The sequence below is a fragment of the Lepidochelys olivacea genome (assembly GCF_965140295.1).
Source record: "Lepidochelys olivacea isolate rLepOli2 genome assembly, chromosome: 1".
In the NCBI taxonomy this organism is placed as follows: Eukaryota; Metazoa; Chordata; order Testudines; family Cheloniidae; genus Lepidochelys; species Lepidochelys olivacea.
This window is the reverse complement of record NC_140411.1, coordinates 292,921,842-292,939,677: the sequence shown is the minus strand read 5'-3', so window position 1 is coordinate 292,939,677 and position 17,836 is coordinate 292,921,842. Positions and strand designations below refer to the sequence as shown.

Sequence of the window (17,836 nt, the reverse complement as noted above, 5' to 3'; positions counted from 1 at the left end):
CTTCTCTGAACACTTATGTAGTATTTTTATCACGTTTTCTAACATTAAGCAATGTTGGGCATTTCCATGAATAATCAGGTTGTAGATGGATGAGTTTTTAAAAGCTTTGAAGATTTCAGAAAAGCTAGAATGTTTTGAATGATACAGTATGCTCTGGGATATATTAAAATCTTCCATTTCAACCAATATCTTCTAAAACTTTTTAAAACAAATTTGACAGTTTTGGTTTAAACCAAAAAAAAAAAACCACATCACTACGTGGGAGTCCTGGGGAGAGAAGTGGAACAACTTTCTGAGCCCTCTACCCTCCAGAGATATTTAAGGAGCTTTAGGGGCGAGGATTTCCCTTGAGGGGTGTGGTATTGGGTGTGTGTTGCTTGTTCTCTTGCTTTGGTGGTAGCGTCTTCAGGAGAGAAGTAAATAGAAAAATGAGTAAATGCTTTTTGATTCATTATGTACTAAAATTATAAAACTGGGAGAGGGAACTTCAAAATGCAAAGAAAGGAAATTGAGTTAAAATAGTTTGAATTTAAGATCAACTAAAAATGAGAACAAGGAATCTCACATTAAGGGGAAATAGTAGAGTGCACTCTGCAACATAGTAAAATGGCTGCCACATTATAATTATGTGGTGGTAGTTAATTTTTTTTATAGTTGAGCATAAAATGCTACTGTGTTGTACACAGATCAAATGAATGGGAGATTGATCACATCTCTTCAGGACCTTACAATTTTGATCCTAAATCTAGGATAACAGTAATATGAGCTTTGCGAAATATTTAGATAAAATAATCTGTACTGTTGGCTTTTATTTCTAATTTAAGTCTGTTATGGTGGAACAGAGATCCGATTCTTTTGTTAGTAAAGTGTGTTCAGATTTTCTGTTGGGAAGGATAGCATTAAAATACAATATTATGCCAGAGAGAGAGCTTTGGGAGGGATTTTAATACTCCTGCTACTCAAGCAAACTCAGTGAAAAAAGGAAAAAACTGTTATCAAAAGGGAGTGTTTGTCTCTTTTCCTGTCCTCTTGTGGCTGGTAATAGCATAGAGTTGATGCATCTGTGGAAACCTCCCAGTCCCATTTAACTGCAGTTTGAGGTCTGTGACTTCCATAAATTGTCAAATACAATGACTGTAATGAGTGGGGAAATCTTACCAGTAAATCAAAAGAAGGGGAACATTTCTAAAATTATACTAAGTACTTCTAATCATGTGTTTTAATTCCATTTTACTTAGGAACCATCTCTTTTTGCTGTTGCTAAACTGTTGGAAACGGGACTGGTTAACATGCATAGGATTGAGATTCTGTGGAGACCTCTGACTGGTCACCTCCTAGAGGTAACTAATTTATCTTGTCATAAATACTACTATATATTGCTTTTAGTAAAATCTTGCTAATAGCTATCTTTCTGCAAGGACTTAACTAAAAGGTAAAAAGAAACATCAATATTCTAAATAAAAAGAAAAGGAGTACTTTTCGCACCCTTAGAGACTAACCAATTTATTTGAGCATAAGCTTTCGTGAGCTACGGCTCACTTCATCGGATGAAATGAGCCGTAGCTCACGAAAGCTTATGCTCAAATAAATTGGTTAGTCTCTAAGGTGCCACAAGTGCTCCTTTTCTTTTTGCGAATACAGACTAACATGGCTGTTACTCTGAAATATTCTAAATGTAACTTTTGATCAGTCTTCTTAATTTTAGCTTGTCTGGCTTCCTGTTTCTAGAATTGGTGTATATCTCATTTACCTTTAAAGCTGTTATTGGAATTTTGTTTATTTTTTTCTCTACACTGTTAAATATCTGCCTTTATACATTTTAAGCATGTTAAGATAAAGCAAAATGATTTTTAGTTTACCATTTTTATATACTACTTCCACTGCAGAGAAGTTTAATTCTGGATTCATGTAGCCTATTGGGTAGTTAATGCTCTCAAAATGAAGTTGAGCACATTTCCCTGAGATATTAAAGCAATAACCACTCTTCTGGGTTGGCTCTCTTCAGCGTAATCTCTGGGATTCAGCTCATCTCCAGAGCCTCTCATCTTCCTCTGTGAGGAAGAATGAGGGTACCTTAGTCTGCAAAGACTTAAGACAAAAGACCCTTTTCCCTACAGGTCAGCTCAGTGTATCAGCCATCTCCTGGGTCTCTTACTTATGTTTTCTTCCAGCAGCTGATCTCTTACAGGCTCTTGCCCATGCGGGACAGCAGTCACAACTTGAAATGAGATGATAAATTTCACTTATAAACAAATGTTCTTTTAAAGTGATGCCTTAATCCTTATTAACCTAAAATTGGGCCTCCAGGATGTTATGAGAAAGATGGATAACATATAGTGAACACCCTGCCAGACTTCCACTGAGGGGGGAAAAAGTCCTTCCTGATCCCAAAAACTGGCAATTTGGTCTAATTTCCCCCTCCACCCAGCATCTGCGAAACATAGTTGGAACTATACTTCAGTGGTATGTGGCAAGGAGAGCAGGAGCAATACTAGCAGGATGGCTGCTGTGTGCCTGGGATGAGAGCCCTGAAAATCCACGGATATCTGCTTTATATCCATGGACCATTTCTGTGAATGTGGAGCCCAGCTGAGAAGCCATGGCAGACCCTCCACCTGCCGGAGCAGGGGGAGCACTGAGAGCAGCCCCGGCTGTATGCTTGCCCCATAGGCTCCCCGCACAGCTGAGGGCAGGTGGAGGGTCTGCGACTCTGCGTGGGCTCCCCACAGCTGCCCACGCAGCTCTCCCCAACCAGGCTCCGGCTGGGGGGATGCCTAGGAGCCTCAGCGTGGCCCCCTGCGTAGAGCCCTGCAAATACGCGGATCTGCAGATAATTTTTGTGGATCGTGGATCGGATGCGGATACACATTTGTGTATCTGTGCCGGGCTCTACGTGGGATGTTTTATATATAGCTGGGGTTAAAGGGCATGAGAGCCACCCTTCAAGCTTGGCTAGTGAGTGGTAGACATGGGTGGTGGAGACACTTCTCCCCACTATCACATCCCCTGAATAGTTGAACCTGCCCTTGCCTTTGTCAATCTTCCCTTGATACAGGCATTGCCTATCCCTGACAGTCTCCTACAGCCCCGTCCCCACTGAGAAGGGGTTGGCACAGCATTGTCTTTACAAGTCACTGAAGGCTCAAAACAGTTGTTTCTTTAGACTGTGACAGATATATCAAGTATGAAAGCATGGAGAACTGCTCATGGTATGTTTGCACAGCTTTGCAGAAGATGGTATGCATTTGTAATATTTTAATTTCTCTGAACTACAAATAGCAATTAATGAACATTTAGAATTGGGCAGTCTTGATGTGAGCTACATCAAGAAACAAAGGCAAGTCAGTTTTGAGAGGCCAGTGAAAATTTAGTGTCTCATTGTTTTATGGCATTATACCTATCTTTTTCTCAAGGGTTTGAAAGAAGAATGGAGTGTCGTCTTCACATTATATTTCCTAACATTTGTACAATAATTTTATGGTTATTTAAATGTGTATTTCTATGTATGACAAACCAAACACAGACATACATACACACGCACACGCTGGCTTTTATTGGTTACTTCCATACTGTTACATTCAGGAATTTTTTTTGCTGTACTAAAAAATAGATAGTGAACCTGGGTATTTGTTTCACAACAGCTCAAGGCCAAGTTAAATGAAAATGAGTTACAGGCACACCTTCTAGAGCAGAATTTAGTTCTTTGTGTCAAGCCATTTTTAAGCTACCAATAACTAAATTAGAATTATATGTATTGCCTTTTCACTTAATTTGTGAAACTATATTTTGAACTGCCTTGATTTTCACATTGTTTACTTCTGCCTCTCTCCCTATTGCTTCCTCTTGTTTCCTTATTCAGAAGGTAAGCTTTTCCTACAGATATATTGTTCTTCAGCATTATTAAACTTAGTCTTAACTTTTGAGGCCCTTACCATCTAATTGATTGACAGAAGCAGGTTGTATTGAGAAATACAGGAAAAAATAGTGAAATACAGAGGTTTCAGCTGTTTCTTATTCTTGTAAATTAATATTTGATTAATATAATTATTTTAAAAACACTACATAGTTTATATATCCAGTTTGAATTGTGAAAATTTACAAATCATCTTGGTTTAAATGAATGTAGCTTTAAATAAGGCTATGCTGTGTCTTCAGGTCTGCCAGCATCCAAACTCCAGAATGAGAGAATGGGGTGCAGAAGCGTTAACCTCTCTCATTAAAGCAGGGCTGACATTTAACCATGACCCTCCATTATCACAAAATCAGGTAAAGTAAGTTTTTGTGAAATGATGCTTTCCTTTTCTGGAATTCATAATAAACATGAAATCAGAGTCTTTCCTAGAGGTAATTCAACAAACAGGTGGCATTCACAAAGCAGTTTTACTATTGAGTTTATAAGTACTGCAGATGGAACTTTGTGTGTTAGGTACAGAGATCATGCATTCTGATCAGCTACAGCCTTATTCCCGTCACACATGGAGAATAAAGAACGATGTTGCTAACTCACTGTGTTCATATAGTAGAACAAAACGTGCGCCACCCTCATGAGTACAAAACAGTTCTAAAATGGTTAGAGGAATATAGAAAATTTTAACAGAAGGCACAGAATTACAAGATAGATTCTTTTGGTGTATAAATTGTATCTTTATCCTTTCTCTCTATAGAAAGCCATTATATGAGAGAGAGAGAGAGTGAGTTAGCTGATTTTTTCCTACACATGCTTTGGCTTTTTCTCTTCAGCTGTTTTTTAAATTTTTTGTCTCTAATTTAAAAAAGAATATCCCTTTTCTGTTATCTTACTCTGCCCCTATAATTTTTTTTATTCTTTGGCAATATATATTTTCTGACTTAAATTTTAGGTCTCTTTTTTAGAACTGTAATAAAACTAGGTTCTTTCAAATACTACCTTTTATTTAATACATTTTACTTCAATGCAGATTTCTTTTCCTACTGCTAATTTGATTCTATTTATCCTTTGCATCTTTTAGGCAAGATTTTCTACTTAAATCTGGCCGCTAGGCACTACTCAGTTTAGGAAACAGATTCTTAAAGTGACTGACCAGCTGAGAAAAACCACCGTGGGGGAGGAAACTTTCAGCCAGCGGAAATCTGGCAGAGCTGGTCACATTCACCCTAACCTAGGGAAATTGCCAAAGGCAGGATGCAGCCATGTTACCATGGTCCTTCATTGGTGTATGCTGGAGCTAACACAGACTAGACCACAGAATCAGAGTGCTGCTAGACAGTGGCTGAATGCACTGAGGGAATCAAGTCCTTCACGTGGAGTCAGACCAGCAAGGCCTGAGATAAAAGTTCAGTGTCTTTTGACAGAGGACTAAGTTCTGGTGAGACCTGTAATCTTCTGGTCATTTAATATTTGAAATGGAAAATTATATCACCAGAACAATAGCAACTGTTGAAAGGAGAAATTTTAAGTTCACTCAATGTATATTTGTCTAAAAATTAAAGTAATGCATATGTTGGGCATAGATGGCTATGACATAACATATGAAACATGGAGGAACATAAAAGTATTGTTTTTTGTTTCAATTTGATATGGACTGTTCCATTTAGGGTAAAATGTTTTGGAGGTTTTTTTTTAATGGGGGGGGGGTAGTTTGAGAAATAAAAGCCTTTAGGACTTTGGCATGGAATGTCTCTTTCTGATCCTCTGCCCTTCTCTTTTAAGACCTCCTTTCTCCTTCCCATTGTATTTAAAGTTGACTCAGTAGTCAGTATTAACTACTGCTAATCTGTATCACTTTCCTTTTCATTTGAAAAACTGCACTGTGGAAAAAAACATTAATTATGATTTTCGTGGTAAAAAATTAAAGATCTGTCAACCATGAAAAATAAATGAAAGCCTGTATCATCTCATGCCTCTTAATATTATAATAATAATAATACTAATAAAAAAATAATGCTTAGCACTTTTATAAAGATTCATAAGCCCTGCACAAAATAATAGTTAATCTTCAAAACACTTCTGTGAAAGATTACAGTTTAAAGATTCCATCCTCTCAGCATTCATTACATGATTACAAGATTAGCTCTGGGAGTTACCAGGCAAAGAGTTATAGTGAGGTACATCAATCCCCACACGGGGAATTTTCCAATCCTGTAGTGCAAGTGGTACAGTCCACTGGTGTGATCCACTGTCAGTTCCTTTTGGTGTAAAAGGATGAAACATTTACTTATGCACTTTCATATCGGCAAAAATGCGTGATCTCAAAAGTAAAAACCTCCAAACTTTCAAGAGAGGCAGGTGTGTGGTCTATGTGGAGAATAACAGTTCTGTGAGAGAACTTCAAAGGACCAGAATTACAAAGTAACTAATTTTCCCTAGTCTGAAGATACCATCATCACACTGACTGTTGAGGGGAGCAGTGGCTGACCCACTAACACAAATAGAATTTGAATATACCACCTGTTCTGTGGGGTGTAAGGATGCATGTATAGAATAATAAAATCATAGAACTGGAAGGGACCTCGAGAGGTCATCTAGTCCAGTCCCCTGAACTCAAGGCAGTACTAAGTATTATCTAGACCACCCCTGACAGATGTTTGTCCAACCTGCTCTTAAAAATCTCCAATGTTGGAAATCCCACAACCTCCATAGGTAATTTATTCCAGTGCTTAACCACTCTGAAAGTTAGGAAGTTTTTCCTAATGTCCAACCTAAACCGCCCTTGCTGCAATTTAAGCCCATTGCTTCTTGTCCTAGTCTCAGAGGTTAAGAAGAACAATTTTTCTCCCTTCTCCTTGTAACAACCTTTTATGTACTTGAAAACTGTTATCATGTCCCCTCTGTTTTCTCTTCTCCAGACTAAACAAACCCAGTTTTTTCAATCTTCCCTCATAGGTCATGTTTTCTAGACCTGTAATTATATTTGTTGCTCTTCTCTGGACTTTCTCCAATTTGTCCACATCTTTCCAGTTGAGGCCTAATCAGCACAGAGTAGAGCAGAATTACTTCTTGTGTCTTGCTTACAATGCTCCTGCTAATACATCCCAGAATGATGTTTGCTTTTTTTGCAACAGCATTACACTGTTTGACTCATATTAATCTTGTGATCTTCTATGACCCTCAGATCCCTTTCCGCAGTACTCCTATCTAGGCGGTCATTTCCCATTTTGTATGTGTGCAACTGATTGTTCCTTCCTAAGTGGAGTACTTTGTATTTGTCCTTACTGAATTTCATCCTATATACTTCAGACCATTTCTCCAGTTTGTCCAGATAATTTTGAATTCTAATCCTATCCTCCAAAGCACTTGCAACCCCTCCCAGCTTGGTATTGTCCGCAAACTTTATAAGTGTACTCTCTATGCCATTATATAAATAATTGATGAAGATATTGATGAATAATTGATGAAGATATTGAACAGGATCAGAACCAGAACTGATCCCTGCGGGACCCCATTTGTTATGCCCTTCCATCATGACTGTGAACCACTGCTGACTACTCTCTGGGAACGATTGAGTGCTTGCATAGAGGTATATTGTCCTCCAAGGATCCTTGGTTATGGAAGTTCCCAACCAGTTTCACACTGGCGTGAAACTCATGAATGAGACTCTTGTGAAATTGTTGTCCAAGAAGCAAAATTACAAGGAATGTGATTTTTCTTAATCCCAGTTTATAGATGAGTAAACTGAGATAGAGTGGTTAAATGAGTCGCTCAGGGTCACACAATAAGTCATTGCACGAGCTTGAGTTAGAATGTAAGAGTTCCTGATTCTTGGCCATGAGCTCCCAAAACCTGCCAAAGCCCAAGTGTTTGATACTATGTGAAACAAAGACCCAAAAAGGAGGGATAGATGGTATAAAGGTTGAAAGAATCTGGAAAAAAAATCTTCAGCTGTATCTTCAATTTAATGACCTAGCATGTCTTCGCAGTTATCAAGATGACAATTCCATTTACACTGCACAAAGTTTCTGTGTAGCTGAAATACATTTGAGTCTAAAAGGGTAACCCTCATAATGGTGAATAGTTGAGAGAGATGCATCTTGATCAATCTCTTTGTTCATGTTTGATGCTTATTTTTAAATAATACTTTGCAATCTTTTAATATACTTTTACATTTTCAGAGTTTAAACTTCACCTGCAAGATTTAAAAGTGTCTCCAAATTCGTTGGGAAATATAATATCTTAAGGAGGGAGGGGAAAAAACATTAAAATGATTTTCAAAAGAAGTTAGGTGCCCAGCCTCCCACTGAGGGCTTTTAGGCACTTTTGAAAATCCCACTTTAAAAAATGCAGATTTGTACTGTGTGGCTTCATAAGGATGCATTATAATCTGTTTATTAGTTATTACTCCCCTTGCTGTTTTCTCTATTTATTTTTAGAGGCTGCAGTTGCTTTTGCTAAATCCATTGAAGGAACTGTCAAACATTATTCATCCTGATATCAGGCTCAAACAACTGGAGTGTGTATTACAGATTTTGCAGAGTCAAGGTGACAGTCTGGGACCTGGCTGGCCATTAATCCTCGGTGTCATGGGAGCAATCAGAAGTGATCAAGGGTAAGTGGTTGATATAAACCTGATATAGATAAGAAGAGCAGAGAACTCACCATTTACGAATATTCATAATTTTTTTTAGTTATTTCTGTGTTCTAAATAGCTGGACTCCACCGAAAAGGAGCTTTGCCTAAAGGCACAGATTGTCAGTTTTCTACTGAATTAATCTTTCAAAAGACTGAAAAAATTCACTTGAAAATCTGCAGATCTGTACTGACAATGCCATTAGTATATATGTTATGGAAAGGCTGGGGCTTTGAAAGATGTGTGTGTTAGAGAGGGACTTATGCAGGGTATGTTACTGTTTTATATTACTGTGGAATTAAATACATTTTGATACTAATGGTGAATTTTGACAGTAAAAATACTGATAAATTTTACATTAAACCTGGCAGATTATTAGAGGCAGAATAAACCCATGCCATGCTTTTGTTTGTAATATTTTAGGAGACCAAGTCCCACAAAATAAAATTAAGTGATTCACAAGAGAAATTTGGAGGCCTTTTCCACTAGCTTATGAAAATACATGCAACAATAAAGAAAAAGGCCTGAGATGATTTCCGTTCCTAAATATCTTCATTACAGATGTCCTTCCTTTTATTCTCTCAATCAAGATAGAACTTACTTTATAATATCCCTGCTCTGTATATGCACCCTGTTGGAAGATTAGAAATATTAGCAACTAAACTCAGAAAATGTTTAATGGTTTCTCCCTCTGGGCCATAGAGCAATTGCTACATAGTGTTGATCTTAATTTATTTTAATAATCTCTGTTTAGAAGCCTAAAAAACAAGCAGAGAGGGCAAGAAATAAGCCACACTTTTAATACAGAGAATTTAAGTCAGGTGCTTATTTACTCTTTCTCATAGTGCAAGAGCAAGAGGCTAAAAATTTAAAATCATTAAAAGGAAATACTCTTACAGAATGCATAATTTAACATGCAGAACTCATTTCTTCACAATATCATTCAGATCAAGAACTTAATAGAAAAATATTAGATGTTTAGTTATTCTCATTATTTTTATAAGATAAACTACATAAGAGAAAATATTTGCAAAGGATATAAACCCACATGCTGTAAGGCATAAACCAACCACTGACTGACAGGGATTAGGGGAAAAACCTTCCTTTATAGACAAATTATCCCATAATTGTCCATTATGGGGTTTCTTGTGCATTCTTCTGAAGCATTTAGTATGGGAGCATTGCCATTGCGGGAGACACAAAAATATGTGTTGAAAAATATTACTGATCAGTAATTTGATCCAATGTTGAAATTACAAAAGAAAATTAGTTCTTCTTCGAATGCTTGCTCATGTCCATTCCATTCTAGGTGTGTGCGTGCCCATGTGCACAGTAGTTAGAGATTTTTGCCTTAGCAGTATCCGGATGGTCGTGCTGTGCTCATGCATTGGTATATTAGGCGCTGCTGACCCTATACCGTCTCAGTTCCTCCTTACCACTTGGGACAGTTGGTCAGAGCTCCTTGTCTTGCATCGGCAAAGAGCATTAGCAGTTCTTCACAGCCCATTGTGTGTCTTCTTCGTATATGTTTGTGTGTGTATGGGGGTAGGGGGGATGTGAGAAAACCTGGATTTATGCAGGAAATAGCCCAACTTGATTGTCATGCACATTGTGTAAAGAGTTGTCACTTTGGATGGGCTATCACCAGCAGGAGAGTGAATTTGTGTGGGGGGGTGGAGGGTGAGAAAACCTGGATTTGTGCTGGAAATGGCCCACCTGATGATCACTTTAGATAAGCTATTACCAGCAGGACAGTGGGGTGGGAATAGGTATTGTTTCATATTCTCTGTGTATATATAAAGCCTGCTGCAGTTTCCACGATATGCATCTGAGGAAGTGAGCTGTAGCTCACGAAAGCTTATGCTCTAATAAATTGGTTAGTCTCTAAGGTGCCACAAGTACTCCTTTTCTTTCTTCGTATATAGTTTGTAGGTACTTAGTAAGCCATTAAGTTAAATGTTAGTTTAGTTTGTAGGTAGAGTCCCAGCTGGGACTTTGCCCCTGAGCGGGACATGCCCCTTTCTCCCGGCTTCAAACCATGCTTGTCATGCAACAGGCTGATGCCTTGTAGTGACCCCCTTGCCAGCAGTTTGAAGTGGTTAAGGGGGTCCCATAGAAAGGACAAGTGCAGAATCTGTAAGAGCTTTTGCCCCAGAATGCAGAAGGAGTGGGATATCCACTAGTGGGCTCTCCTCATGGAGCCTGCATTTAGTCCTGTATTGGAGCCATCCCACTAGGATCCCACACCACGCACCTCAGCATCGGTGTGGAGCGCACTGCTGACACTGTTTCCCCTCTCCAGTACCGAAGAAGCAGCAAAAGAAGAAGAGCCCCCTGGTACTGGAGGGGAAAGGGGCTTCAGGCAAAGTTCATATGTCAGACCATGTGCCCATCACGGGGGTACCACTGAGGTCAGACCCCCCCAAGCTTGGCCCGGGATCTGACTCCCAGGAGCAACAGGGGACCCCAGCTTCTCCTCAGGCCCTCATTGCCCGAAGTGGCCCTGGCAGCTAAAGAGCAAGTTGGCTGACCGGTACTGCAGAGACTGTGCCTGATGCCAGACTTGGTAAGGCCCCAGCACCTAAGGGCAAGCCAATCATGGAACCGGCCCATAGGGCAGTGGTGCACCCTTGGTCCCCAGACCGCAGGTGTAAATCGCCATCTCTGCAGCCTAGGACCCTGGCACCACACTCTCCCCTACGAGACATGGGACACCAGAGTCTAGGCACCAGTCCCCCTACCACCGATACCAGCAAGCTTCCCATGAAAGATCACTGTGGTGCAGGTCACCCTTGCCCAGATGGTCTCCCAGATGTCAGTCCCAACTGGGGCGGGATTGCTCCCTGTCAAGGCACCAGTCTCCATCCCCCCGGTACCGCTTGTCGGGCAGTCACCGATCCTCGCCTCACCGGTTGCCGACCAGTGTCAGCAGACTCAGGCCTTGACAGCTGTGCCCTGGTCACCAGAAGGGCAATGGTCGGACTCAGACCAAGAGTTCAGCCCCCCTCCAAGGAGGGGTAATTCACCACCAAGCCGCAAAGCCGGCGTGGCACCTGCAGAGACGGCATGGCGGCGGGGAAAGTGGCCCGCTCGGTGGCCATACTGGAACCCGTGGGCTGTGTCCGTGATGCTGGTCTCATATTCCCACCATCCTTCTTGGTGGACTTGGACAAACAGCCCCCAGTACTGCAGTCCATGGAGTCGGGGTACGGTACTGAATCTGACATTAAGGCAGCGCATCGAACTGCAGCACCTAAGGAGCCATTCCCAGAGAAGGAAAGGGAACCCGCCCCTCCCCCAGCAGTGCACTTGTCGTTGTCATCTCTGGACAAAACAGTGGCGGGTCCCTCCCAAACGGGTAGGCGCGCCCCACCCTCCCATGGCCTGGGTCACGCTGCCTGTCCACCCAAAGGTCCTTAAGATTGCCAAATCACTGTGGCAGTCCCCATCTTCAATTCTGCCTGCTCCTAAGAAGGTGGAAAAGAAGTATTACTCCCTTTGAAAGGGTTTGACTATCTGTATGTGCACCCTCCAGCAGCATCACTGATCATGTCTGCCATTAATGAAACGGACAGGCAGGGCCAAGTCAGTGGCACGCCAAAAAACAGACTCCAAGAGACTGATCAAAGCTCTGGCTGGGGTAATTTAGGTGGTGTTGGTCCTGCTTTGAGCTGGGGGCTGGACTAGGTGACCACCTAAGGTCTCTTCCAACCCTAATCTTGTATGGACTTACTTGGCAGAAAGGTTTATTTGGCAAGCCTGCAATTTCGGATGTCTAACTACTAGACCCTGTTAAGCAGGTACAATTTTAACCTGTGGGACTCCCTTAAAAAATTCAAGGAGGCCCTCCCACAGGACCAAGCTCAGGAGTTCACCACTTTAGTGGATGAAGGCACGGTGGTGGCAAGGGGGGCCTGGGATGCTACTGACTCAGTGGCCAGGGTGGTCACCTCTGTGTTGGCCATGAGGTGCAGCTCCTGGTTGCAGTCCTCCAGGTTATCCCAGGAGATGCAGGCCGCTATACAGGACCTCCCATTTGAGGGGAATGGGCTCTTCTCCAAGCTCACGATCTTGAGACTCCATGGCCTTGAAGACTCCCATGCCACCCTCCTCTCCTTGGGCCTTCATACTCCTTAGCAGTCCAGGAAACCGTTCTGCCCTCCGCCTTCATGGTCTAGGTGCTCGGGACTCCCCAGCTGAGCACCTACAGGAGAAAGGATAGAGACAAGGGGTCTAAGCGGCGACACACATCATATTCCCATTCATCTTCTCAGCCTGGCCCTTCCAGGAACCAAGGAGGCCAGAGGCAGTCATGTTGAAGTTGTGCTCGAGGATGACACCCTGGTCACCTCCCAGGGTCTAAGGTTTCCTCTACTACCTCTGCCCTTTCTGGTCAGCCTGGTCTCTGCTGACCTTGTACTGTTGGGTGCTCAAAGTAATATTCTCAGGTTACACCCTGCAGTTTATGGCTGACCCTCCTTTCCACCCACCTTTCCCATCCCTCTCCATGGACCCTTCTCACGAGCAACTCCTAGTCCAAGAGACCCTCCTGTGCCTGGGGGCAGTGGAGGAAGTCCCTCGAGACATGAAAGGAAAAGGGGTTTTACTCCCGCTGCTTCCTAATCCCGAAAGCAATAGGGGGCCTCACACCCATTTTGGACTTGCGTCATCTCAACAAGTCTCTCAAAAAGTTGAAGTTTCTCATGGTCTTCCTGGCCTCCATCATCCCCTACCTGGATCCGGGAGACTGGTACACTGCCCTCGACCTGAAGGATGCATATTTCCATTTTCCCAGGGCACAGGTGCTTCCTTCATTTTACGCTGGGCTAATGCCATTTCCAGTTCATGCCATTCATTGCCATTCGGTCTCCCATCAGCCCCAAGAGTGTTCAAGAATTGCATAGCACTAGATGCTGCTTACCTAAGGTGCTGGGGTGTTCAAATTTATCCATACCTTGATGATTGGCAAATAAAGGGTTGGTCTCGGGATCCAGTGCGGCAGCATCTCCATTTTGTTTGTTCCACCTGTCACAACCCGAGGCTGTTGTTAAATGAGAAAAAAATCAACCTCAATTCTGCTACAATACATAGAGTTAATTGGAGTGGTACTCAACTCTACTCAGGCCAGAGCCTTCCTCCCCGCGGCTCAGTTCCAAGCCATGGTGGACCTCATCTTATGAATGCAAGACCATCCTCTTACTACTGCTCACATGTGCCTGCACTTATTGAGGCACATGGTGGCCTGCACATATGTGGTTTGCCATGTGCAGCTTCGCCTCAGCCCCTGCAGATATGGCTGGCGTTGGTCTATGTCCCCAACAGACACAGCATGGACCATGTGGCCAGGGTCCTGGACCTCATACTGTCGTCACTCACCTGGTGGCAGAGTCCTGCATTGGTGTTGGTGGGAGTTCCTTTTGCGGCTCTATCCCCATTGGTGACCCTCATCTCTGATGCCTCAGATCTAGGGTGGGAAGCCCACCTGGGCAATGTCAGCATGCAGCATCATTGGTCGAGTCAGGATCACTCCCTACACTTCAACATTAGGGAGCTGAGAGTGGTTCTCCTGGCCTACCAAGCCTTCGTAGCTCACTTAAAAAGCAGGATGGTCCAGGTCCTGATGGACAATACAGCGGCTATGTTCTATATCAAGCAGGGCGGAGCCACACCACCTGACCTTTGCGAGGAAGCCCTCAAGCTCTGGAACTACTGTGTACAACATGGCATCCATCTTGAAGCCTCACACCTCTCCAAGGCCAGGAACACTTTGGCAGATCACCTCAGTAGGACCTTCTTATCTCGCTACGAGTGGTCCCTGCACTCAGAAGTGTTCAGCTCCATCTTCCAGAGGTGGGGGACTCCCCAGGTGGACCTGTTCACATCCAGGCAGAACTGGAAATGCCACGTTTTCCTCTCAATTACGGGGATTGACAGAGGTTCCCCATTGGACGTTTTTCTGCTCCAGTGGTTGGGGGCTCTGTTGTTTGCCTTCCCTCCAGTGCAGCTGATTCACATAGTCCTCATGAAAATCAAGCAGAGCGAAAGTGATCCTCATAGTGCCGTTTGGCCATGCCAGCACTGGTTCATCACACTTCTGGACCGCTCGGTGGCTGCTCTGTTACAGCTGCCGCTCAGGCCAGACCTGCTGTCCCAGAACCACAGCAGTCTTCTGCACCTGAACCTGGTGGCGCTGCACTTGATGGCTTGGCTGCTGCATGGTTAAATGCAGAGGAGCAGGAGTGCTCAGCCACTGTCCAGTAGGTCCTGCTGGGCAGCAGAAAGCCCTCCACCAGAGCAACCTACCTGGCCAAATGGAAGCGGTTCGCTTGTTGGACCTCGGATAAAGGTATTCGGCCTGAGTGGCCTTGCTGCAGTTGATCCTGGACTACCTCCTGCATCTAATTGTCCCTTTCAACTATCAAAGTCCACTTGACCGCTATTTCCGCCTTCCATCCACTGCTCGAGGGTAGGTTGGTTTTTGTCCAGGACATGACTGCCAGGTTCCTCAAGGGCCTTGAGCGTCTGTACCCGCACATCAGGGACCCTATTCCACAATGGGACCTGAATCTTGTGCTGTCACGACTCACGGGACGCCCCTTCGAGCCTCTGGCTTCCTGCTCTCTCCTCCTTCTGTCCTGGAAAGTCACATTCCTAGTTGCAATAACATCTGCCTGCTGGGTCTCTGAGATTAGGGCGCTTACCTCAGAACCACTCTACATGGTCTTCTACAAGACAAGATCCAGCTGCAGCCGCACCTGGCTTTTCTACCCAAGGTGGTCTAGCAGTTTCATACAGGCCACGACATTTACTTACCTGTCTTTTTTTCCAAAGCCACATAAGTCAGAGGAGGAGTGTAGATTGCATTCCCTAGATGTCAGAAGAGCGCCAGCCTTCTAAATTGAAGGACCAAGCCAATTCGCAAGTCGTTGCAATTGTTCATTGCAGTGGCCGACAGGATGAAAGATCATTCAGTGTCCATTCAAAGAATTTCTTCTTAGATCACTGCCTGCATTCGCTGCTGCTACAATCAGGCAAAGGTGCCACCTCTGGCAATTGTAACTGCCCATTCAACCAAGGCGTAAGCCTCCTCAGCAGTTTTCCTAGTCTGTCCAGGATATCTGTAGGGCAGCCATCTGATTGTTCATCCACACGTTCTCGTCCCATTATGCACTTACCAGACGTGAAAGTAAGCAGGGAGCCCAGGGCCCTTCAAAGCAGCGCCTAAGCCCCGCTGCCGGAGCCCCAGGGTAGCAGCAGCAGGGTTCCTGCAGTGATTTGAAGGGCCCGGAGCTCCGCAGCGGCCGGAGCCCCGAGCCCTTTAATTCACCCCTGAGGCCCAGGATTCAGCTGCCTCTGCAGCTGGTAGCTCTGGGGTGATTTAAAGGTCCTGGGGCTCCCAGTCACAGCTGGAGCCCTGTGGCCTTTAAATCTTGATTTAAAGGCCCCACCTCTTCCAGTTGAGGCCACGCCCCCCTCAGGACTCAAGTGTAATGTAAGTCCTTTAAGTTACTTTCACCCTGGTACTTACCCAGCAGGCCTGGGAAGATGCTGGCTTCTGTAGAGCAATGTTAGAAGCCACAAGACCGTGAACTCTGAACCCAGCTCCGAGGATACTGTTTGTGAGTCACCTAGAACGGAATTGACATGAGCAAGCACTCGAAGAAGAAAGAACGGTTATCTACCTTTTGTAACTTGTTCTTCGAGATGTGTTGCTCATGTCTGTTCCATTACCCGCCCTCCGACCCCTCAGTCGGAGTTGGAACTGAGAGGGCATAGGATCGTCAGCGCCTAATATACCAACACATGAGCGTGGCACTCAAGGGGATGCTACAGATGACCCTACAGATACTGCTAAGGCAAAAATCTCCGATGACTGTGCATGTGGGTGTACAAACACCTGTAATGGACATGAGCAACACCTCTCGAAGAAAAGCAGTTACAAAAGATAGGTAACTGTTTTTTTTCTTACTTGTAGCGCTTGGTAACTGAAAACAAACATTTTATTCACGGGGCTCAGCCATTATAGAACTGATGCACCTCTATTCAGACTACACTCTGGACCTTCTCTGAATTTATGTTCTGGATTGAGCCATAATCCAGAATTATATATAATTCTATAATCCAAGCATGGTGAACTCTGGGTCAAATACTAGGGAAGCTCCAGAGTGAAGCTTGAATACAATAGTATATAACCTACGTATAACCTATGTAGGTTATATGTGCTGTGTGCTACAGAACTCTATTTGATTTACAGTATTTTCACAGTTTACAGTTGAATTTCCAAAGGAACCCTCTGAATATTAAAAGTGGAAATTACAAGATGATTCATTTTCCTTTTCTTAGGAATCCTGTACCAGTCTCTGCCATAAGACAGTTACACACACAATTAGCAATTTCAGATGTCTTTTTACTGGATAACACTCCAAAGATAAACCATTACAGCACAGCAGTTACATCATACCCTAGCTAGACTAACATCACTAATTAGAGAGTTATTTTCCTTTAAAATGAAGCATATAACACTGGCCTAAACCCTAAAATATATTTCTATTCAAACCTCTCAGAAAATACAGTCATCAGGACTTCTGACAATCAGAGAAAATCTTCTTTCATGTAGCCTCACCATAGGCATAGTGACAATTAGATAAAATAGTTGTACCACATAACCAGTTGTTTCAGCATCCACAAAACGGAGTGCACACACAACTTTTCACTGTAAAATGAAAAGAAAAGTGAAGAAAGGGGGGTTAGTGTTAGACACGCTCTCCTGCTACATCCAGTTGCTTAGCTGCATCCTGCCATTCCTCCTTGGTTTGTTCCTTTCCTGCCACTTTCTGCAGGCCAGTTCAGTCTTGCCACCTAATTTAGGGTTTATTTTGCCAAGGATAAAGATGTATTATAGCATGTTAGCTAGCATGTTCTAGCTGACAAGTTCTAAAACTCCAGTTAGACAAGCAAGTTGTACCTCAGCATGTGAAAGCTGGCAGAGTTGGGGGAGCCTGTGCTTCAGTTGGTTTAACAAACGTGCTAAAGTACAACTTGCCTTCTCTGCATTAGAATTTAGAATGTGCTAGCTAACACATTCTTAAGAACAGCAAAACAAAAGTCCACACAAAACCCACAAACATCTTTTTTCCCCAGTTGGGACAAATCCTAGATGTATTTCAAATTTTGCTTGACTCTAGAGCAAGTGTGTAAATCTGATTATCCTTCTATAGTAATGTTGCATCCTGGTGCATAACAATAGAATGATTTGTACCCTCTTAAAAAAATAACATGTACCTTATTTCAAT

The 17,836-nt window shown here is 43.1% G+C and overlaps 1 protein-coding gene and 1 long non-coding RNA gene across 5 annotated transcripts in view; one reads left to right on the top strand and one right to left on the bottom strand.

Moving 5' to 3' along the window:
- The window catches only part of MON2 (MON2 homolog, regulator of endosome-to-Golgi trafficking), a 156,180-nt gene that overhangs the window by 85,233 nt on the left and 53,111 nt on the right, over positions 1-17,836 (top strand). For all 4 annotated transcript variants that reach the window (XR_014709113.1, XM_084610419.1, XM_084610417.1 and 1 more), the window contains exons 20-22: positions 1,239-1,340; positions 4,156-4,266; positions 8,347-8,522. Coding sequence is in view for 3 of the 4 variants with exons in the window: in XM_084610419.1 (XP_084466545.1) it covers positions 1,239-1,340; positions 4,156-4,266; positions 8,347-8,522 (389 nt within the window). In the remaining variant the exon portion in view is untranslated. The remainder of the gene's footprint in view (positions 1-1,238; positions 1,341-4,155; positions 4,267-8,346; positions 8,523-17,836) is intronic.
- Positions 10,383-16,405, bottom strand: LOC311510780. Its single transcript, XR_014709140.1, has 3 exons — positions 16,072-16,405; positions 13,498-13,584; positions 10,383-12,747 (listed from the first exon to the last, which is right to left on the bottom strand). It is a non-coding gene; the product is annotated as an uncharacterized lncRNA (long non-coding RNA).